The sequence below is a fragment of the Gobius niger genome, assembly GCF_951799975.1.
Source record: "Gobius niger genome assembly, chromosome: 20".
Taxonomy (NCBI): domain Eukaryota; kingdom Metazoa; phylum Chordata; class Actinopteri; order Gobiiformes; family Gobiidae; genus Gobius; species Gobius niger.
The window spans coordinates 19,665,016-19,688,627 of NC_136871.1; the positions used below are offsets into that span (position 1 = coordinate 19,665,016).

The 23,612-nt window shown below is 40.7% G+C and overlaps 2 protein-coding genes across 8 annotated transcripts in view; both read left to right on the top strand.

The window, feature by feature from the left end:
* chd5 (chromodomain helicase DNA binding protein 5) overlaps positions 1 to 17,393 on the top strand; it is a 37,646-nt gene extending 20,253 nt beyond the window's left edge. The window contains exons 25-40 of one of the 4 annotated variants that reach the window (XM_079579024.1): positions 714 to 891; positions 2,450 to 2,536; positions 2,653 to 2,741; positions 3,994 to 4,127; positions 4,803 to 4,947; positions 5,335 to 5,494; positions 6,080 to 6,159; positions 6,713 to 6,914; positions 7,012 to 7,101; positions 7,198 to 7,350; positions 8,691 to 8,799; positions 9,459 to 9,591; positions 9,903 to 10,098; positions 11,904 to 12,067; positions 14,380 to 14,506; positions 15,284 to 17,393. In XM_079579024.1, the coding sequence (XP_079435150.1) occupies positions 714 to 891; positions 2,450 to 2,536; positions 2,653 to 2,741; positions 3,994 to 4,127; positions 4,803 to 4,947; positions 5,335 to 5,494; positions 6,080 to 6,159; positions 6,713 to 6,914; positions 7,012 to 7,101; positions 7,198 to 7,350; positions 8,691 to 8,799; positions 9,459 to 9,591; positions 9,903 to 10,098; positions 11,904 to 12,067; positions 14,380 to 14,506; positions 15,284 to 15,405 (2,169 nt within the window). In that variant the 3' untranslated portion in view covers positions 15,406 to 17,393. Of the gene's footprint in view, positions 1 to 713; positions 892 to 2,449; positions 2,537 to 2,652; positions 2,742 to 3,993; positions 4,128 to 4,802; positions 4,948 to 5,334; positions 5,495 to 6,079; positions 6,160 to 6,709; positions 6,915 to 7,011; positions 7,102 to 7,197; positions 7,351 to 8,690; positions 8,800 to 9,458; positions 9,592 to 9,902; positions 10,099 to 11,903; positions 12,068 to 14,379; positions 14,507 to 15,283 lie in introns of all 4 variants that reach the window. The other 3 variants (XM_079579022.1, XM_079579023.1, XM_079579025.1) reach the window with 3 other exon arrangements.
* Positions 17,394 to 18,068: 675 nt separating this feature from the next.
* arhgef10la (Rho guanine nucleotide exchange factor (GEF) 10-like a) overlaps positions 18,069 to 23,612 on the top strand; it is a 127,523-nt gene continuing 121,979 nt past the window's right edge. The window contains exon 1 of one of the 4 annotated variants that reach the window (XM_079579082.1): positions 18,069 to 18,495. In XM_079579082.1, the coding sequence (XP_079435208.1) occupies position 18,495 (1 nt within the window). In that variant the 5' untranslated portion in view covers positions 18,069 to 18,494. Of the gene's footprint in view, positions 18,500 to 23,612 lie in introns of all 4 variants that reach the window. The other 3 variants (XM_079579081.1, XM_079579083.1, XM_079579084.1) reach the window with 3 other exon arrangements.

Here is a 23,612-nt window from a genome sequence, read left to right on the forward strand (position 1 = left end):
GGGGGAAGCTGTTCCAGAGTTTGGGAGCTGCCACAGCAAAGGCCCTATATCCTCGCATCTTTAAACGCGATCTGGGCACGTTCAAGAACATGTTCATAAGACAAATAAGAAGCGACAATAAGAACTAATTATGTATTCTTAGGACTTCAGTAGTTGTTGCTTGAGAGCAGTGTAGAAGAAACTTTTACTAGACATGATAGCTTTAATGAATTGAGCAGCATTATAATGTAGCAACTTTAGTTTTGTGTAAAATTAACATACATTAAAATTCTCGAGTTCCAAGTACCATGCATACATTCACGTTTCTATTCCATTATTTGATATTTGTCACCGTGTAAAAAAATACTGTACCAATGGGATCATGAGCCAGTCCTACTTTTATCCTTAGAATATGGAATTGCCCCTCCTCCTATCTCACTGATAGTCTGAAACTATAATTAATACTCTCCACTAACATTATTTCATCAAACTAAGAACTTATTTTAAAATGTGAAAGCCTGTCACATGCCCTGCAAGCTTCTTTTTTACTGCGCTGTTTATGCTGAACTGTCAGTCTCCCGTGGATTTACATCTACTGCTTGAGTCAAGACTAAACCAATCTGGAAAATGACTTGCTACATTACCATTGAAAACTCCATTTACCACTCACACACGCTTAAAGGAAACTAAGTCGTGATGCTTCCATGGCGACATTTTGTGTGTCATTCCTTCAGGAGGAAGTCGAGCGGGAGATTATCAAGCAGGAGGAGAACGTGGATCCGGATTACTGGGAGAAGCTCTTGCGTCACCACTACGAGCAGCAGCAGGAGGACCTGGCCCGCAACCTGGGCAAGGGCAAGCGCATCCGGAAACAGGTCAACTACAACGATACCACGCAGGAGGACCAAGGTAGCGCCTGCAAGTTTTTCTGGTCGCAAATATTTATCAAGTCAAGTCATGAGGTATTGGGTGTGGTGTTTTGTGATGGGTAGTTTAGGTGCTTGGAACGGTAAGTATCTTTCTTTTTTCTTTTTTTTTCAATCTGGTGTGAATGACGATAGTAGTGCAGGAATAGGAGGCTCAAACTAGGTCACCGTTCTTGGAGAAAGACCGTAGAGATTTATGGATGTAGTGAAAAAGGACATGAAGTAGAGAACAGGGATGGGCGGATCAATACCAAACGGCTACTTTTTGAGTATCGATATTGGGCAAAAAGTATCGATGCTAATTTGCATATGTAAAAAGAAGGCGGGGCAGCAATTGTCAACCCAAAAGGATGATTTATTTCTTTGTTCTGAGCCAAAACAGTCCACAACAGCAAAGGATTGAACTGAGCCAGGCATATCATTCTGGTCTAGGTTCTGTTTGTCATTGAAGTATTAATTTAAAATTTTGTTTATGTATTTAATTTCACATTAGTATTGTTTAATTAACCAGTTAAAGTAATATCATTTTAATTGACCAGTTAATTCTATATAATAACCAGTTTTAGAAATGTATATTGAAGTACATTCACCCATATGAAATGACCAGTATCGGTACCGGTATCGACAAAAATGATATCGTATCGTATCGATTCCAAAAAATGTGGTATCGTCCGTCCCTAGTAGAGAAACTAAAGTGTCTGATTTGGTCTAAACCCTATAAAAGACATCATTCAATAACTTACATGCGCTAATGCAATAAAAAGCAATTACGGCATTAATTGCTTCTTCCTGAAAATATCTATCAAAAGGCCGGCAGTAAATTCCTGTTTCATAATTAAACCTCACTTGGGTACACAAACCATTACACGCTTTTTCCTCAACAACCCTTTGCTCCAACACCCAGTTTTGAATAGATTTTTCCTTAAAGTGCAGGTCAAGAGCACTTAGTCATCATCAACACGTTTTGATTCATTTTGATGTCTCGCTAACGACCCGATTCTAATTCAATACCAGAGCAGCAGATGCAGCAGAGCAGGTATCTGAACTGCAGCCTCATTAGCCCGCTAACAAGGTGACAGTATCTTCACATGGAATAATTTGGATTTACCGGTTCGGGAAATAACTGCGTAGAAATTAATCACCTTGTTTATTAAATCCTCTTAGCCTCAACAAGAGCTTTTGACCTTCATTACTTCAGCGTGAGAACTATTGTATCTTTTATGGAGCATTCCCAATTGGTTTTGAAACGCGCAATCTAATTGGTTTTACAGATAAGTATTTTCTGAAGTACTTTCAAAGCTTCTATTTACTCCAGGTTAATTACAGATAAAACCACAGGCCACAAAAGCCACTGTGGTTTAAGATACAGTTCAAGGCAGCTGTATCGGGAGGCAGCAACCTCGGGGATTAAGAAGTGATAGCCTATTAAGTAGATAGTGCATGATATAGTGGTCTGTGGTAACCTGCAGTGCCATGGCGCCCTCAAGTGGCCACCAGTGGGAGCGATTGTGCAATGTACTGTTTCTCTCTGATGTGTGACTCAGAGTGGCAAGATGATCTTTCAGACAATCATTCGGAGTACTCTGTGGGGTCCGAGGATGAGGACGAAGACTTTGAAGAGAGACCCGAAGGTGAGTCCAAAGCTTTTAATCCCATATAGTTTGGCAACCCTCTCACAAAAATCGTATTGAAGAAAAAACATTGCAGCCATAGAAGAGGAGGTTTGATTAAAGTATTCACTTTTTAGGTGGAAGGAGACAGTCGAGGCGGCAGCTCAGGGGTGACAAAGACAAGCCTCTGCCTCCGCTGCTGGCACGGGTTGGGGGCAGTATTGAGGTATGAAGCATGTGGGGATGTACTGCAATGTGGGTGCACTTTTGGTTTCTCCTGAATGTGGTATTTGCTATTAATCACAGTTCCTATAACAAATCTCAATAATCAAGGTAAAAGAAATTGCATAATGGAATGCTTTGTCATGCTGGTCAATAGATACTAGATAAAAAAGAGAAAGCATAAGCTCATACACCTTTAAAGCAGGAGCCTTCAACATTTTTAAAATCAGGATCTCCCAAACTGACTGCGTGATAGACTGCCGATCCACAACTTTCATTTAGTTATTACATTTTTTTTGTCTATATTTTATATTTTGTACTTAATAGTTTTCCATAACTTAACAACAATGCAGCGATAGTAAACATGCTCCTGAGGCTCTGTTAGGTTAGATTGTAGATCGGCCCAAGACCGCTCTAGTTCCAACTGCATTTACTCCAAAGTTAGTTCAGTCCGTGTTCACTCGCGCCCCCACCAGACATCGCACCATCAGCCACGTAACAACGATCTGTTCAACGAACTTATTCCCATGACAACCGGCATCGACCTGTCAATGTACCGACATGTGCGCACATATGTGCACACTTACCCGATGTTACGTGGTGGTCACTTCTCTCCCTCGTGGTTAAAAACAGTGAGGCTGATACGCAAAGCGAGGAGAAATGCTCTTTTATCGACTCACGAAGAGGAAAGTTTCACTGAGGCAGGAAGGGAAAGACGGGCAGAAGAGAGACATGCCTTGATGATTTAAAGTTGATCCATTATGCCTAGTCAGAGCAGTAATCCAAACGTCCTCATGCAGCACATGTTCGTTCTTTCTTCGCACAAAAAAGAGGTGTCAAAGCGAGAGGAGTTCAGGCCGAGGTCGGCCGCATTCAACCACACCAAACCTGCTAAAAGGGCCACTGTCGGCTCAAAAGCCCCTTTAGGTCGACCTAACTAGAGCCTGTGCGAAAACGCCTTTAGAAAGTGAAATAAAGAATTTGGAATTGGACATGATGTAATAAATGCCATATTATTACAGTAAAAGCAAGGCATCAATATCTCCATCACGGAGAAAAGTTGTTTATCCATAACAACATCCCTAATGAATGAAACGCCTGTATTTTCTTCTATTGGTTGGGTGACATGTTCCACAGTATGGTTTCTTTGTTGAAGACTCCTGTTTTAAAAGAACAAAACTGCATCATATTATAATAATCTAATATCCCTAAGTGTAAGTCTCAACCTAAGCCCTTTATCTTGTGTTTCTGTTCAGGTGCTTGGGTTCAACGCTCGCCAGAGAAAGGCTTTCCTCAATGCCATTATGCGCTGGGGCATGCCTCCTCAGGATGCCTTCAACTCCCACTGGCTGGTCCGGGACTTGAAGGGGAAGAGTGAGCGAGAGTTCAGGTAACTCCCAAACACTATCTCAACAGAAACCTGTCTCTTTATGAATGATTTTTAGTGGTCGTAACATAAATAACCTTTGTAATTAAGGACTGTCAGGTGTTCTCTGAGATTTATTTCATAGAATCTTTTATGGCTAATCATAAGTTAATGGTTCTATCATTGGCCTAGGAAATGTCTACTATCTGATTTTTAAAGTTAAGATACTGACACTATACGCTGTTTTACTATTTTTATTTTGACAGAAGTAAAATGATATGAATTACATTTTACGTTTTCCAAGCTGATATTAATCCAGTTCCTTTGTAATGCTGTATGACATTCATTTATTTTAAATATAGCTACTTTCTGCAGTTGCTATGCACAGCGCCCATAGCAGGAGTTATACTTCTTTGGTCTAGCTTATCGAAGTGTACTGTTCATCCTTTTTGCGAGCGTTTCTGGGTATTTAATATTTCATGTTGAAGCTCATGATTCATCCCCCTCATTAAATGTAAACACAGAAGGGATGATAAACTGTTCAAACTTTTACTGCAGTTTTCCCCAGTCTAATGCACCAAACACTGTTCTGTTTGGAAACTTTTATGGAGATTGCGCTCGTTACAGGTTTCAATACTCTGCTTTGATCCTCCATTTATCTGACACAGTTTTTTTTCTCTCCTTTCTTTTTTTTATCAGAGCCTATGTGTCTCTCTTCATGAGGCATCTGTGTGAGCCGGGAGCAGATGGAGCGGAGACTTTCGCTGACGGGGTCCCGCGAGAAGGACTGTCCCGTCAGCATGTCCTCACCAGGATCGGTGTCATGTCTCTGGTTAGGAAGAAGGTACAAGTTATTCTGACACAGACGAGATATTTTTTCATTCCTGTTCCATTCTGTTCTGCCAGGGCACTTTGAGATTAGACAAAGTAGGTCAAACTGTCTGGGCACAGGCAGGCAAGAAGCACATGTCGTCTTGGAGCTGTCAGACTAAAGCAGTTTTTAAGAGCAGAAATAGTCGCTCTCAGGTTGTTGTAAGATCTGCTATGTACATTACACGCTTGGGGGGAGAAGTGAATCATACCACGCAGTAGTTATCAGAGGGAAATTTGTACTCTTAACACATCCGTCAAGTGCATGTATAGCACATACTGTATATAAAGTACTTAATGCTGCTTTATTCACTCGCATTGTTCCTGCTATTACTACTTCTCCCACTCCTCTCTTTTATAGGTTCAGGAGTTTGAGCATGTTAACGGCAAACTGAGCTGTCCAGATCTGATTCCTATCGGGATGGAGCTGAAGAAACTGACGGAGAGCGTATCCTCAGATCCTAACACCCCAGTCCCTGCTAGTCCGGTCACCACACAACCCAGCACCCCCGTCCCACCAGGTTAGAATAAGAGTCCAGGCATGTCAACATGTCCACTACAACTACATGTGATGTCCTACAAGCTGTTGTTATGAGTGGCACAGTAATAGCCAAATAAAGGGGTAGAAATGGCATGGTATCTTAAAGGAGCATTGTGCAACTTTCGATGCCAAAACAAAAAGTTGATATTTATGTGTATTTCACCTTGTAGTGACCCAGCGGCTGTATGAGAGGTCAGCATAGAGCCTCTACTTTTGATCACGGTGGTCTCTTCAACACTCCAGGATCACTCCAGTTTTGTAGGTTTTCTAGTGAAAGGGTCCGTCAGCAGTGAAAACCTTCCAAACAATTGATTATGTATAGTATATGCGTGGTCTGGCATCATAATTACAAGACCATGCACATATTTAATTTAATGTAATGTGAGCTAATGCTAAGCCCTAGCCCTGAGCCAGTATGAAATCTGTCATTTACTATTTTCTCAGACATATTTAGCAAAGTTGTAATTGCAAAATGCATTATCACTCGTTTTCCAGGCTATGTCCATCCTATTGCCACATTATTGCGGCGATGTAATGTAAAGTGCAACTGTTTTCTGTACTGCAGAGAAACCAGAATCTCTTTTGGGAACGGCAGACGACAAGGAGACTGCAGAGCAAGAGAGCAAAAAGCAGTCAGACCAGGAAGTAAGATGTTCTCTAACTTATTAGTCCTCATTTTGAAATTGGTTCTTTGCATTGTCAGCATGTACAATATGCTGTGCTTATAGCAAGAAACATGATGAAGATGCACATTATTATGTTCATCCTTACGCCATATATCGTAGCTTTCATTCAAACTAAACAGTCTCATGATCAATGCTTGAATCAAACAAACACTGTAAAGTATTACTGTACTTTGATTAAAAATGCGCTACAATAGGGAGAAACTGCAAATCCTTTTCCATTATAAGTTGAAATTAATATTTGAATTTGGGTTGTGGCTCATCACAATAAGATGAAGACGTGTCCCTAAGTCACACCAGTTGAAAAACAACATACAGTAGTTACAGCGCTATACTTTTCTAATATGTTACCCCTCCCTCTTCCCTCCCCTCTTCTCCACTGGACCTGTGCTTCATCACTTGCTAACTATACCGGACACTACACCCTCTGTCAGACTTCAACACCTGTTAACTTTTCTTACTGCCCTTTTTCTAACTCTTTCGCTCTTTCCTGTCTGTCTTCCTTTCCCCAGCAGACTGCCAGCTTGGAGATGGCGCCAGCAGCTGCGCCTGAGAAGTCGGCTGACAGCGAGGAGGCCAAGGCGGGCTCCGAGGAGAAACCGGGAGATGAGAGGGACCCAGCCCAGCCCCCTTGTGCTAAGACCGAATCATCTGCCAGCCTCAAAGAGTCCTGTTTGAAGCAGACAGAGCTGTCATCCAGTCAAACTTCGCCTAAAGGTGAGTACCCTGCACCTGACGCCGCGCTGCAAAGTTTATTTTTTTCCGCAAGGCTTGTATAGGCTTTAATTGATGCTTTCGGGCCTGTGCTCCTCAGTGGACGCTGCCAAAGAAACAGAGAAGAATACGGAGAAAGGAGAGGCTTATTTCCCTCTAGCGAAAAGCGAAGACAAGGAAAATAAGCCAAGTAAATGCAGTGGATATAGACATAGAACATATCTTCATTGTCAAGGTGGATGTGGCAATGCGTGTCTTTCTCTAGGTCATTCTTGTGTGTCTTTAGCTGTTACAGATGAAGTGAAAAGCGAAGATCTTTTGGAGGGACGGATTAATGGAGACAAAGACACACTGGACGAGATGGAGGAAAGCAGGAAAGAGGACAAGAACGGGTACAAGACCAAGTTCATGTTCAATATAGCTGATGGGGGATTTACAGGTAAGTGTCTGTGGCCATCTGATCAGTTGCATGAAAAAAAAAATTAGAATGAACCCAAATGTTAAGACTGAACTAAGGTCTTCATTGTGGCTTTAATACTATAAATGAAATGTAACAAGCCCCCAAGTGCTCACCCAACTCACACTTCGTAGAGCACATTACAAGAGTGTGTGACACTAGCACATGGCTATAATTGGAGGTAAACAACCAGGGCTGCCCAAAATGTTTGAGCAGCGACCCCCAAAATCACCAGACCAACAGCTCGGGACCCCCTTCACTATAAAATGTAATAATTTGAGGTGCCCATCTTTCAAAATGTGGTTTATTAATGTTTAGTTTTGAATGTTTTGGTTTGTTGTTTGGCCTAAATTCACACATAGAATATACTGTTTTGAAAAATACATTAAAAACAGTGCAATACTTTTTGAAATCATGTCATGACCCCCACCATAGTGTTCCCCGACCCCCACTTTGGGAACCACATCCCTACAAGGAACACGATAAACACTGCATTGACCGCACGCAAACAAGATAATAATACAAAATCTTCATCCAAATGCAGATGGTTTCACATGCATTTAGTATTTTTTTTAAACTAGAAGCACTCTCTTGTCCTTTTGGCCGTAGTCTTGCATGCTCAATATCTTCTATAGTCATTGACATTATGATATTCTAAAATACCTTGCCATTACAATCTTGATTTCTGCCTCATACTTACACATACTTACACTCTCTGATCACTAAGTCTCTGACAGAAACATAGACCAACTATGGACATTTCAGCAATTTTCAGTGGAGCGACAGAGGTGTATTTAAGGTGACTCTAATCCTTTTTATCATTGGCCCACACATTTTCTGGCTTCTGCTGCCCAAAATCCAAATTCAAATTTAGCAGTAAAGCCTGCAGTCTGAACGTAATCCTTGCGCACCATTTTTCTCTATCCCAAGATATTTGCCAATAGTTTATCATGATCCAAAAAGACTTCAATTTTACTCTTGAACCTTGAATACATTTATGTGTAGTGGATGGGAGAGGGAATGTTCCTGTCTATTTGCTCTGTGACGGGCATTATCCAGGGTATACATTGCTGTTTACAACCTGGATAGACTAACATGTACAGTATTTGAGTGAACCATGATCATTATGAACCATGATCAGTATATTTAGTATATTTATTTACCCTAAATTCTGCAGTTTGTTGATCATTAGTAGAATATAGAGCATGAAAGCTAATGGATAGTTTTTTTTGTTTAATCGATTAGGATGCCCATAATCTTCTTGAATTTTTCTTGAATGTTTCTTTTGGTGAATTTGTATGTCTGTGGTTTTACTCCACCAGAGTTACACACCCTCTGGCAGACCGAGGAGCGAGCCGCGCTGTCTTCTGGAAAAATGCATGACATCTGGCACCGTCGCCATGACTACTGGCTATTGGCTGGCATTGTAACGTATCCTTTCCCAGATGTGACACCGAATAAGAGTCAACCTCTGGTCGAGCAGTGATGGCAGGGGGTTTAAGAGGATGGAAATACTTGTTGGAGAATATGAAGACTACATTATAGGCACTGAGTTTCCATGAAGAATAATTTTTCTTTGAAACGAGGGGCAAAGCGGTGGCACTGGCAGGTGATGCATTTTGGTGACAATAATGGCAGTGTACAGTTCAATAGGCCGACCAGTTCTTTATATAGGTGTCGATAGTGCATAGTGTTTTTTGTGTTTAACCCCCCCCTTCTCCCTCTTCTCCCTTTTTTGTTGAGATTTTGTCAGTTTTTTGTGTTTTTATTATTGCGTTTTCGTCACATTTTTGCCACTATTTTGCTGCACTTATCGATCTTGTTGTTTTTTGGTTCTATTGTGGCATTGGTTTGTGACTTTAGCACTTTCATCACTGTTTTGTCACTCTTTTGGGGATTTTCTTGTGGCTTTTTGTTGCGCTTTCATCCTCATTTGCTATTTTGACCCTTTTTTCCAAGAAGCTCTTCGACTTGGGTAAAGCCAAACTGGAGAAAATGTGCTCAGTTCAGGTGGGGGTTAAGAGTAAGCATGTCGGATTAACAACTTTTGTGAAAATGTTTGTTTTCCTTAGCCTAATTTTATATCTCAGACACGGCTACGCCCGCTGGCAGGACATCCAAAATGACCCCCGTTACGCAATTTTGAATGAGCCTTTCAAGACGGAGATGCACAAAGGCAACTACCTAGAGATGAAAAACAAGTTTCTGGCGCGACGATTTAAGGCAATTGTTTTTATAATTAAAAATAACAGCTTTGGGCTGAAACAATTAGGATTAGTGGATGGATTTCTCACAATTAAAATACATTAGCACACATTGGACTGGCACAAATGACTTATTACTTATAGTGTTTTTCTACTATGCTTCTTTATGTTTTCCTCAAATCAAAAGAAAGTACTATACGCAGAAGACAACAAAATTCCTTTCAATAACGCATCAATAGCAGTTGTACATATAACATTACGTTTTCCTTGTTTTTTTTGTCTCAAGAGTCTTTATTTCATAACAGTCCAGTTACTTGTTCCTGTGTGTAGTTGCTGGAGCAGGCGTTGGTGATTGAGGAGCAGCTGAGGAGAGCAGCCTACTTGAACATGACCCAGGACCCCAGTCACCCGGCCATGGCCCTCAACACGCGCTTCACAGAGGTGGAGTGTCTGGCAGAATCCCACCAACATCTGTCCAAAGAGTCTCTCGCTGGGAACAAGCCTGCCAACGCAGTGCTGCACAAAGGTATCTGCTCCACTTTCAACAGCTTTAAATAATGCCTTATATACCCACTTGGCCAAACACAAGAGGGCTGCCCTGTAAACCTTTAACCCTACCCAGTAATTCAAAGGCTGGAGTGTCCATTCGAGCATTAGTCATAAAGAAAATACACGAAAAGGCTAAAGCAAGGAAAAGGAGCTCAGATCTTGGACAGGAAAGCTTAGTTCGATGATTAACCTATTTGCAGATGATTGTTACATGAGCCCTCACCTAAGTAAGGACTAAAATGGTCTTTACCAGCATTGAGATATTCAAGGTTTTGAAAATAACATGGGTATGGATCATTTTTTATTAGTTAATGTGTCATGACATTAATTTCAGCTTTCTGGTGAAAACACATGAATCCGTCAAAGTAATTTCATACAGCGCGTTGATCTATCCGCTCAAGAGTCTCAGTGGCTGTTAATTGAAAGCCTGTTGGATGCTGTGGCTTAATTAAGATTTAATTCGGCAACGGTAAGAAGTTTGGGATGTGTTCAAAAACCAAAGAGGGCATTGAGTAATATTCCTGCCTGTGACCCGTACTGATTCATTTGCCGGTGAAAATATTTTATGACATTTTCTTCTTGGCAGCTGTTCATTTTCTAGCGTTGGATCACGCGTTAATCAGTTTTAATTGAGGTCGCCCACAAGTTCTAAACAGGATTTTCCTGCACTTTCTGTGTATTTTAATTAGCAGAGGTAATATCTTGTATTTCTGAAAATGATGTGCTTCAGAGCCAACCACATCCCAAGCCAGGACACGGTACAATGATAATGAAGGCTGGAACAGCAAGTGCAATATGAAAGGCAGAATTATTTAATTGTTTAAGTAAATGCAGTGTGCTTGTTTGCTTGTGTTTATTTCAAACATGTAAATAAAACGTTAAAGGGATATTTCAGGATTTTTGACATAGCGCCTCATTTCCCAGAGTGTTGTTGATTTCTGGATTTTTTTTTTATTCCTGCAGTCCTTATATTTGAAGAGTTTAGTGGTGCTAGGCTTGTGCTAGGCTAGCGCATGTCTATGGTAACTAATCTGCATTAAAAACCTCTTCAAAATCATTGGGTCGTCCTCCAAATGTTGCCATATCTGGTTTGTTAGAACTCTCTTTTGTGAATTCCACGTGTAGTAATGCCGGCCGCAGATAAACAAACTACTGTAGATCCGGTAACCGAGTAGATCACTCCGCCGCTGCGTAGCTTCCATAAGGAAGCTGATGCTGCTCAGATTCTTTTAAATGCGCAGTGTGGTTATATTCAAAAAAAAATTCAGTCAACACGGACATTTACTATATGGGTAGTCTGGTGTTATTAGTGATTTGCCCCCCACCACTAAACTCTTCAAACATAACGACTGCATGAATTAAAAAATAAAAAAAAATCTTCAGAAATCAACAACATTCTGGTAATGAGGTAATGAGGCCCTATGTCATACATCCTTTAAGCAAACAATAAAGACAATAGTTTGAATAAAATAAAGTATAAAGATGCAAAAATTATGTACTCTAAGCAAGCCAACTATCATCCAACTATCGTACATTTCATACACATGTTTGAAAAGGAATATTCCGAGTGAGTCACGGTGCCCCTCCAACTGCCATGGCACTCATGATATACATACTTTGTCAAGGTGGGTGAATTATCTTGCTCAAGGACACAACAACAGTGTGCCCCAGACGGTGCTGGGAGTGAACCACTGTCCTCGGCGTTTATGAGCGACCGCTGTCCCTTCCCCGAGGGCTCGACAGAGGAGCTATTATTACTGAGCGTGTGTTGTAATTGTGCAGTGTTGAACCAGTTGGAGGAGCTTCTGAGTGACATGAAGGCAGATGTGACCCGACTGCCCAACATGCTGTCCAGGATCCCCCCGGTGTCTGCGCGTCTGCAGATGTCAGAGAGGAGCATCCTGAGCCGCCTCACCAGCCGGGGCACCGAACCACCCCCTCAACAGGTGAGAACATGCTTTAGGCGGCACAGTGTCTCACTCAATATGCTTCATGTGCAAAGAAATTCTGGAACGATGGCATAATGTGTGGAAATTAAACAGAATATGGCAGTAAATTTGATAAAACTGCAACAAAAGTGACTTATAAATAGACTTATTTTTGTAAAACTATCTACATCACACAGCATTTCAGGTAATATTTTAGCTTTCACTTGAAGGTGAAACAACGTCAAAGCTTCAGGTCAAGAGTTTAGAATGATTGTCTATGTTTAATACAGCAATTTAATACAAAAAGATATACATATAAACAATTTTCAATTTAATGGAAGCAGAAGTAGTTCATTATTTGATTATTTGTTCATTTGAGCAGTTAAAATTCTGCTCAAAAGGAGTAGGCCGAAGCAAAAGCTTGATCGCAGTGAATCAGTGAAAGTTAAGTTCCTTTTCGGGAAGACTGATAAAGAGGCTGCTGAAGTGTCTTGCCAAGGAGCAGAGATCAATAATAATAATGGCTTACACTTGTATTGTGCTTTACAAGCCTGTATTACAAGTTTCTCAAAGCGCTACGCTGTAGTCATTATTCATTTGCGCCATACTCGATGGTGGTAAGCTACTGTTGTAGCCACAGCTGTGTTGGGGTAGAACCGAGGCAACCAAACAGCGCCATCGGCCCCTCCGACCACCACCAACCACTCACTCACACACTACATTCACCCACTACATTCACCCACTACATTCACCCAGGCTTCCTGTTCCCAAACAGTCTCCCATCCAAGTACCTGCCAGGCCCTGACCTGCTTAGCTTCCGAGATCTGACGGGATCGGGCATAATAAAGGCAGTATGGCTAGAAATGGATTTAATACTGTTATCTGTGCGGGATGTACTAAATGTGATGATCTTTATGTATGTATGTATTTATTTATGTATGTATGTATGTATGTAGGTGTGTATGTATTTATTTATATGAGACCTTGAAAAGTAAAATAACAATATTGTCATAATACTTTAGAATATAATAAATGGTCACTGATTTTATATAGTGGGAGAAAAGATTTGAGCCAATATTGAATGGTTCACTGTCTTCTGTGAAAAAAATGTTTACCCAGAGGTATTTGGTTTCTTTTAAGTTTTCATTTCAGCCTGCAGCCCAGTCTTAAAATAGACGCCACTTTTCTGTTTTTCTGTTTTATAGTCTTAATTATTTCAAATAGAAGTACTTGTAATAAAATACTTTGAAACAGCTATCTTGCGACTCGATTTGAGGTTTTTATTTTTGTGAGACCCTTTCTCTAATGGCCGCCATTTACTGAGGATGCTTATTGTTAACGGGATTAAAGACTCAAGCTCATTAGACTGAGAATCGGTGCTCTGTAAATTTCAGAAATAAAACACTATGGGTACGCAGGCTTTGAAGTGTTGTGTAGTCACGACTGCTGCCAAATTGCCTCTTCAGAACACTGTGTAGGCGGGGTGCTCTCCTATCCCCCACAGAGCAGCTTCCCCAGGTGCAAGTGAAAAGAATTCCCCAAAGTTGTTTACTTACACTTTTTCAGTCTCAAAGGATTCAACACAAGCTGGATGCGTTTATTGCTTTTATGGATCGCAGAACTGTGCACAGGCTACTGCTGCTGTCTGATTTGAAGAGTTTCTATGGAAAGGAATTGTGTTGTCATACTGCAGCGAAGCTCGTGTAGTAGTAAACCAAAGCTGATTCTGAAATGTGAAATACACAAGTTTAGATGCTGGATGTATATTAACTTTTCTATTTCTATTCTTTTTTATATTGAATTGGCTGACTCTATAGACGTTGTTACATGCTTGCCACACTTTCATTCTACATGTATGATCTTAACATGTATGTATGTTAAGATCTTATGTAATCTTGATCATACTCCTTCTCATGATTTGTTTCATGTGTAGGTGTATTATGTGGTGCGACTTTCAATAGAACTCCCTTCCAACTTGTAATTGGTCCCATGGAAACTTTGGTGGCGCTGTAGTTACCCGAGTTCGAAAATAGAAAAAAAAATGTCTCTATGTCTGTAACTGGACCTCAGCAACTCCGATAGAACAGCTTTTCCAGACCTGAGCTCGAACCTCTGATATCAAATCGTAGGCAACACTGGTGTGAAGTTTGAGAATTCTTGTCTAGTGCGCGGCCGTCCTGTTGGTGTGAGCTTAGCGGGGCTTGTTTCTGTGTGCTCTCGGTTTCTATGGTAATGTGTGTTGTAACCCCCAAAGAGAGTCAGAAATCTTGCCTGTGCTTTGTCATTGTGGGCAGGGTGACCGATCTTTGATTTGTGCGTGTCTTTTCCAGCCGTTTGGTCAGGGAGCGTTCGGCTGCTCCCAGATGTACAGCAGCAGCTTCGGTGGGGGGTTCAGAGGACCTGGAGGCCAGCCTATGGTGAACTACAGCCAGATGCCCATGGGACCATATGTCAGTGGTAAGGGACACTATAATCAGTGACACGGAACTCAAGGAGAAGAAGCAAGGCACGTTGTTATAAACAATTCACACAGTTCATTCATTTAGTAAGAAACTTAAACCTGTTGTAAATGTGCAAGCAGCATTTGTTATTTTACATTAACATTGGTCTCAAATGGTAAATGGTCTCAACTTATATAGCGCTTTTCCACGAACATCAGGAACCACTCACCCATTCACACTCTCATTCATACTGTACACCAGTGTACACAGGCACTGGAGGCACGGTGGTTGAAGTGTCTTGCCACAACGACACAACAAGGACACCACGGCGGTGTGCACATCCAGGAGATGGGATTTGAGGTGGGTGACCTTCCGATCATGAGAGGACCCGCTCTACCAACTGCACCACTGCCGCCCTTAAACTACTAAAGCGACTTTGCGGGTCATTTACCTAACATTTTCTCATGTGCAAAATTAGTAGTATATGCAAAAGAGTTATTTACGCATTGTTTAATCACACAGCATTCTCTAATTGACATGTCACATTTGAGGCGGTATTACTGTGCTGCGGGTATTTTCAAATGGTGATTAGCGACAAAATGCCCCACAAAATAGCATGTTTTATTTTTCAGCTTGTGCTCGCTATTTAGCATCTAACTTGATAAATTACGCCCTATGAGCGTCAGGAAAAGCGCTATATAAGAACGCATTATTATTAAATAATACTAATTTTCTCGAACAAATTCATTATTTTATAGTAATTACTTTAAAAATATACATCTATATTTTACAGTGTCATCAAATGGCCCCCCTACAAGCCTTCTTGATAAGAAGTCTTTAGAGTCTCTCAGAGATGTGGCCACGCCTGACATGAAGTCCAGCAAACCCAGTGATGTCATCTGCATTGAGGATTAGACTGAACTTGCTTCACTTCACTGACCAGTGGTCAGACTCCCAGGGATGGTGTCTGCAGAGATGACTTTCTCCTTTAGCCACTTTGAGCTCTTTCTTCTGCTCTTAATTCACCCAACTCTGACTTTGAAAATAATCAAGCTAATGACATGGAGATCATTCACCTTTGGATCAATGCAGAGATGTATCTATTATAACAATTGCACTTTTATCTTTTAAGGATCCAATGTCAGTATGTCAATCAATATTAGCTTTTGCTAGCTTGTGCCAGTGAGCTGAAGAGTAAATGAAGCAGCAGAATTCAGGAGTGACTGAAGGTAAACTACAATTGCATTTTTTTTGCGTTCATCTCAAAGGTGTAATTTATTTGCTGTGATATCTTGCCCATATTATTTTTGCCCATGAGCCTATCACTGTGCACTGCAACTGTGCCCCAGCGGAGCCAGTTTCATGTATAGTGAATAAACTAAGACTTCTTCAGTCATAAATAATAGATTAGCACTTCCATTTAATGCTTGTCTTTAGCCATTTATGTGTTTTGCAAAAACAATGTCTGATTTGAAGTTTGCAGTAGCTGAACAATCTCCATAGACACCCTAAAAGGAGTGTTGCCCGCCGTTTGTTAGGCTAGATAATGTGACCTACACATATTATTCAAGCTTGCCATGTGACATTTTTGTACTTAATATATGCAGTCTTCTGTTTCCTTGACATCATACCAGTCTAATCAAATCAACAATACAAAATACAGTCAGCGTAACAAATGTAGAAATCAGAATGACTGATTACTTGCATATTTAACAATATTTGAATATTAATAGAGGTAAGTTTAACTGCGGGCCTATAAAGGGAACACAGATCCTGGTAATTCACACATACAGTAACTTGAAACAACATGATTTCTTCTAATGTTTTGACCTATGCAATAGGCTATATCTCTCAGAACATATTTTATGGTTAATGTCCGTGGTCTGAAGTCAAACTAAAATGACAGACTGTGTGATTATGATGGTCTGAAATGTATCATCTCCTATTTGTAAACTAAGTGCAATGTTGACCCAGTATAAAGAAAAGGCTTTACCTGATATGAAGACAGTTAGATTATCACTGTCCAAGTACATTTCATCTTCTCCTTAAGTACTTAAGACTAAGCGAACACTTTTATATTTTACTTTTTGAAAAAATAATAAGCAGGTTTAAGGTTTTTACTGACAAAGCTCAATTTCTGCTATTGCATTTGCAATAGTGTGACCTTGCTAAATGATTGTTTTTTTTAGATCACTCAAAAATGAGTCTGTTTCCTTTAATGCCATTGAATGTTTGTCTCGCGGTGCTTTTGCCATTTCATAATTAAACTTATTCATAGGTTTTAAAGTATCATCAAAGTAAAAACAACCGAGGCATATATTTCTTTTGTTAGTGTTTAGACCGTGCCGTTTAGTTGATACTGTTTCTGTAGGAGCCATCTGCTACTTGAAAATGTATTAGGTTGCTTAACAGATAAAACCTCAGAAAAAATGTAAATACTTGACGGACTTTTTCAAGAACTACAGAGCTGAAACAGTTGAATGTTTGGATGATGTTGCCATAGAACTGCAGTGTGCACTTATGTGCCATCAATGTCATGTCCTTTGCCCTATGGAGTGATGACAATGAGAAGAATTAAACATGAAATGCAATCAAACTGAAGTCAGTATGAATGTAATATCTGTGAGAAAAGACTTCAGTCTAATGTGTTATCAATGTATGTGTATGCTTATTCCGTGGCTTCTAAAGCTACCAAAAGACCCTGGTAAAGGCACCTTTGTTGCAGTCAATGCACAGCACGTGAAGCGTTTTTAACGGTTCACTTATAGGCAGAGGCTGCTATTTTAGCATTTACAGAAAGCAAGCTCTGAGCAGTTATTTGTGCTGTATAGCAAATAAATGAAACAATTAATGGTCATCTTTTTATTTGTATTATGTGTATTTGCTCAATGTGTTTTAATAAATTTACTTGATGACAGTAAAATGGAGTGATTTATTTTGACTGTGAAGTTTCTCTGTGTTATAATCTATGTATTGCTGAAACATGAATTCTGGTCATGGTTTGTACAGTGGTCAATTATGCATTTCCTTCAGATGACACTGTTCTTTCACCCACGACGAGTAGACTTAATCTTACACCTGAGCTGAAGTAGAAAAGGCCATGTTGGTTCAAAAGAGGTAAGACTGAACTTTCAGCATCCATCTAGGCCTAGGACAGTTTAAACATTATGCAAATTGATATAGGCCGATAGACTACAAAGTACCAGGACACACATGTTATCACGGCCATGCTATATAATAATAACCAAATCTATTTTTATAGGCTAATAACAAGGTAATTACAAATCAACTATTTCTTTTATATCTCGCTCAGATTGGCCAAACGTCATACCCAGGCTATTCAATAAGCTTTTTAGCCTTTAGACTACTTCTTAGGCTTTATTCGTTTATTATGCAAACAAACGAGTTCCTTGAGAATGCCTGGTCCCGAATACGGAAGTTATCCTTAATTCTCTTAATTCCGCCTACTTTAAAGCGTGCTCCCTGATTGGACCAAATGCCGCTGGCTCGCCTCCCTATTGGCTCTTCCCTGACTGTGCCACTGTGCCATTGGTCAGCTCCGTCCGAGGATCCCTTGCCTTGTTTAGCCGCTGTCCGGGCAACAGCGAGGGGTCCGGAGGCTAGTAGGCGGGAGGGGAGCAAAAAAAAGACTGTCAAGAGAGCGGGGCAGGTTTTGGGGGAAGGACCCGCAAAAATAGAGGGACACAGGGATCGATCAAAGGGGAATAACACAACCAGAGCAAAACGCTGAAATAAAGGGGAGGGAGCAGGCGAGTAACCTCATCCCGGGCAGCCTTAGTGCGCACGGTGCAAGAGGGAACTTGTGGGAAAGTAAACAAGAGAATTCAATCTGTGTTCGGCCACTCCGCAGCAGCCCTCGCTGGAAACTATGAGGATGAGTAGGCTGGAGCCGGTGGTGGGATAAAAGCGGACGGAGTGTTTATGGGAGGATTAAAGTGTCACCGGGGAGTTCCTGACGCTTCTTCGAGGACAGCCTGAGGACAAGTAGGTGAGAACTGTCCCCTTTACTGCACACTTAGCCCTCGTGTCCTGCACTTGTGTCCGTCCCGGGTCTGTATCCATTGTCCGAGTGGTTAGCATGTTGCACTGACAGGATGGAATCAGGTTGGGGTCAGTCTTTCCCTCTTTCTCTGTATGACAAGCACAGTGACGTTGTGGCCAAGAGAAGAGTGGAAGAGAGATGAAGAGATGAGGCTGGCAGATACTCTTGTGGGCCTTTGGCAGAGTACACACATCCATGGACGATTAAACCTGAGCCTGCCTGAGAGAGTCCTCACTCTCAGCCAGAGGGCTAAGAGGCCTGTTGTGTTATAGCAGCCGGTCTCAGAAACCACCATAGGATGAGTGATTTTTTTCAGTGGGTCAGCGTGGAGTTGACTAAACCCTGGGCTGGATGGTTGGCTGCCTTTCAGAAGCAGTGTTCTCAAGGCCATACAAAGCCCTGGCCTACCCTAACTACACCACTTTTGACGGTTGCTTCCCAGAGTACAATAGCCTCTCCCAGGATGGATTTCATGCTGCCTCTGCACTGTGTCCTGAAGAGAAAGGGGAGTTTGGGAGGAGAGAGAGGGGGAGTGCTGCGGGACCTCTGACCGGCTCATTTGCATTCTGAGTAAGGGCACTGTTTCCCCTGCTTTCGCCGCCGGATGTCCGAGGACCTCCCCATCCTCCTCCTAAAGCGTTTTGGGGGAAACTCCATGGACCCACTGTATCAGATTTTTTTTCCTCCTTAGTCACAGTCCAGCACTTTGCAGGCACAAGAATCCATGCACGAAGAGCTGCCACAAAGACTTCTCTATCAAAGGCCACCCTCTTTTCTACTGACTGACAGTGCAAACTTGTACTCATGGAATTGTATAGCACACATTCAAGGCCTTGTGAACAATTAGTCATTTGATAGCATGGACTGCCCCCCCCAATGTTTACTTGTGTGCAGTATTACACACAGTGGACATTCCTTTGGGGATGTCCAGATAATTAGCACAAAGACAGTTTTCAGGCTTATCTAGCGCTTAGTCACATTAACATCATCCCACTGCCCAAAACCCCTTGTTCTCTTCGTTTTAAAATCATCTGATTACACTTTCCCATAATGTCTGACTATGTTGCAGCACACACACTGTTATGAAGACAGGTCTGTGTTGACAACCAGTGTAACTGGTTCATTTGTGGTTTTATTTCTCATCAACAACATCACTTAAGGCAACATCACTCTATTATGCTATATGATCACTGCTGATTCAAATAATGATCTCAGAAAACTTGAGCTACAATATAATTAGTAACAGCACAATATGCAATAACAGCATTATAAAGGCTCATTTTCATGTTTGTTATATTAAGTAATAACAGCAACAGTGATAGTGTCCAAACGTACATTATGGAAATAAATGTAATTAAATACAAAGCAATGCTGTTGTAACAAACAACAAAAAACAACAAAACATTTGTTGATCTTGATTCTAAAATATATTATTAAGTATTATTCAAATATTTTTCAATGTTTCAAAAACAAAACCTCAGCTTGAACAAAATAATAATAATTCTTTACTTTAATGTACAATTTAACACATGATAAAACCTGTTTTATTCTTGAAAGTGTAAACTCTAAACAATGAGCTGTCTCTGCTACATATGTGACTGTAGTCCTGTCAAAAAAGTATGCAAAAGTATGTAAAAAATGTGCAATAATGACTGGCTCTTACGGTTTCCATTTTGTCGTTCTTACACCATTGGAAAAGTGTAACAAAGTGTCTGAGTTCCTGCCTTTTAAGATACAGCACTCACTGTATGGCTGGCTCTAACATGATGAACAGCTAGTGTCACTGTGTCCTCCGAGGCAATCTCTGCAGAAACCGAATATTCACTGGCTTATTAGGGAAAGATGGAAGTCTGTGCCACGAAATAACCTTTAAAAAATGATGACCCTATAATAGACTCTGACTTGATAGGTCAATCTATTATTAGGATTTTTTTGTTCCAGCAAACAGTGTCCTTCGCCCTTTAATCCTAAATCCAAGTTATAAAACAACCTTGTAAAATCTTGTAAAATCTTCATTGATTTGGGATTTACACGCAGGAGTTTTTGAATGACATCTGAGTCATGCTTACCGCAGTGCGTTGCTCTATTGTGTTGAGCTTCAGTGGCAGATGGGAGGTGTCCGTTCCGGCCTCTGTGCTTTTGTCTATAATGTCACCCGATCGTCACTGCTGCTTGGAGTAAGTTGTTCTATGAGGGCACATAAAGGCCAGACAAGCTCATCGATAACTTATACATTTCTGCTTGTCTCAAGAAAGAAGTAGCACTGAATTACACTCAAAAATCCATCTCCTCTTTTCTTATTTGTTTTCTGTGTAATTTGATGTTCATGGCCGTTGGCATATTCAGTTATCTCAAAGTGGAATTTGAACTATTTATCGGATCATTTTAAATGCATAAGACTTGGGCATCTTCTGGGTATGAAAATCTCACGTTGAGAAATTAATTGACAGAGTTTGTTGAAGTCAATCCATAGAAGCTAGAAATGCCTGAGGGCATCCCGCTATTGACTGCTGGCTTTATACTGTCAAAGTTTTTCACCTGATATAGTCATAGATACTCCATATTGCTGGTAAATTGGCTGACTCACACATCTTTGAGCATCATGTGGGATTCCGAAGGTTTAAGGAGAAGCAGATTTGTTAAGTTATAGCACGGATTGTTCCCATTGGTCTCCTATAGCTTCTGCTGAGCGAAAAATCTGGCAGTGCTCCAAAAGGCTTTCCGTAGTTTCTGAATTTGCTTTAAAACTCAATAGCCTTGATTCCAGCTTTTGTTATAAAAGGCAATTTTGTCAAAAGTTTGCACTCAGGAGTTTGAATAACCAATACCATGCTTGCCTGGCCTGCCAGACACTCCTCTTTTCTGTTCAAAAGAAGAACCGTCTGGACAGCTCCTCGCCGCCTATCATTTCACGACTTTACCCACATCGGTCCAATCACTCACCGAGAGGCGAGTGATACGATGTTTTCTTCTGCTCTTTTGTCTGTTTTAAATCATTTGAAAAAAAAATGTAATCACTAAAACTGGAGCAAGAAACAGTGTTCGAAGCGTTCCTCATAAATAAGGACGTTTTTGGAAATCCTTCCTGCCGCTTGTTGCTGTGACATATCTAGCGTTGCACTGATTGGTTGATGCCGTCTGTCAATCACGCCCGCCGGGAAATCGTTGAGATCAAGCTCACTCCCAGACTGCATGTCTCTGAAATATCTATGAAAAAGCATGTAGTTTGGCAGGCCAGGCAAATACCATACAAGACGTCATCCCACACAAACCTGATGAATGCTCGATTATTGGACAAAAGTAGAAAAATGCTTGATTTTTGAGTGTGTAAAAAGGCAATTGACAACTTACCAGCTTCTTATATATACAATCAAAACAAAATGTGGAGCTGATCTCGGGTGTACTTCCATAGAGGCACATTGGAACAGGTTACTAAACTCAGCACACAAACACTATCAGCTAAAGAACACAGACCAATTCAATATTACACTCCACATCGATTAAGCAGATTAGATAATGGTATTTCAGTAAACGTTGTGTAGTTGTGCTCGGTTCAAGTCCTTCCTTGTACTATGTCATTAGTGCGGTGAGTAACCTTGAATCCTGCTCTCATGAATGAACTGTTTTCTTTGTGGACGCCAGACACGATTTTATATTCAGTCTGGTGTAAACTACGTGATTTTAAATGGGCATGGACCCCTCTTTTGAACATTTTGACTCAAAGGATTGTGGAGGTTTTATTTGTTGTCGTTAAATAACTCAATAGTCTTGCATCGCTAATATTCTTTTCAACCCTTTAACCCCCACCTTAACCAAGTGCATTTTCTCCAGTTCAGCTTTACCCAAATCTTAAAGCTAAGACTGATAAAACCCATCTAAGCTTCTTCCTCTTTATGATTTTTTGGTGTCCTTGTATTCATCACATTTTTGTTGCTCTCTTTTTACCTGTTTTGGTCACATTTTTGTGGCTTGATCACAGTTTTATTACACACACACAAAAAATGAAATGCGGCCAATATGCTACAAAAGAGCACTGGGAGTGTGACAATAAAGCAAAGAAAATGAGAAAAAAATGCGGCAAAAAAACATGACAAAAAAGGCAGCAATGGAAATGCGACAAAGAGTGACAAAAAAAGCAAAAAGCAAAAGCTTTATTTAAAAAAAAAAAAAACACAACAAAGCAACTACAACAGAATAACATAAACAAGGAAGAAGCTCAGATGAGTTTTGTCAGTCTTAGTTTTCAAGTGAGACATTACACTGGCCTGTAGGCTCCAGCTTTTAGATTTGGGTGAACCTGGAGAAAATGTGCTTGGTTAAAGTGGGGGTTAAGGGGTTAAGCCCCTGCAGTTGCTGGTGTTTTTTGTGTGTAATTAATGGACTTTTCCCACATTGAAGTTTGCTTGGGTTGCATGGCTGGGTGGACATTGTTCTCTATAAATCAGAGCAACATGTGCTCAACCAAGTTTTATATTCGAAACAAGTTAACCTTTAATGATTTTACGGCTCTCAAAAACAATTAGGCCAGTATGATTCAGTCATTCTTTGTGACTCGCTGTAAACTGCAGACCAAAGCAGACCTAAGTCAAACACTGTTGGCAAACATAGTACATTGATCAGGCATAACACTGTGATAACGGCTGCTGAAGAGGCCTGGGTTAGCTCTTCGTCATTTATTAGACACATGAAGAGAGTGTTGTTGTTTTTTAGTTAAGGGTCAAAATAGATATGTACATATACGCACACAAAAATCCCTCATATCAAAATTGTTGACGAGATAGATAAAAATAATCCTCAGCACAAACAAGAAATGGATGTTTTCCACTCAAGGACAATTACCAAAAGTGTTTTCCCCCTTCAAAGTCCAAGAAAACTCCACTCCAAACAACAGTCACAGGAGGATGCAAACCGGTAATTACTTGGAAAAGCCTAAACCCTGAAGTACAAAATCATGGCTGCTCTGTTAAATTGAACAGAATGGGGGATCCTTATATTCCACACAACAGTCTTGCACTCATTACCACACGCGGCACATGGAAGAGAGCCTCGGAGCTTTATG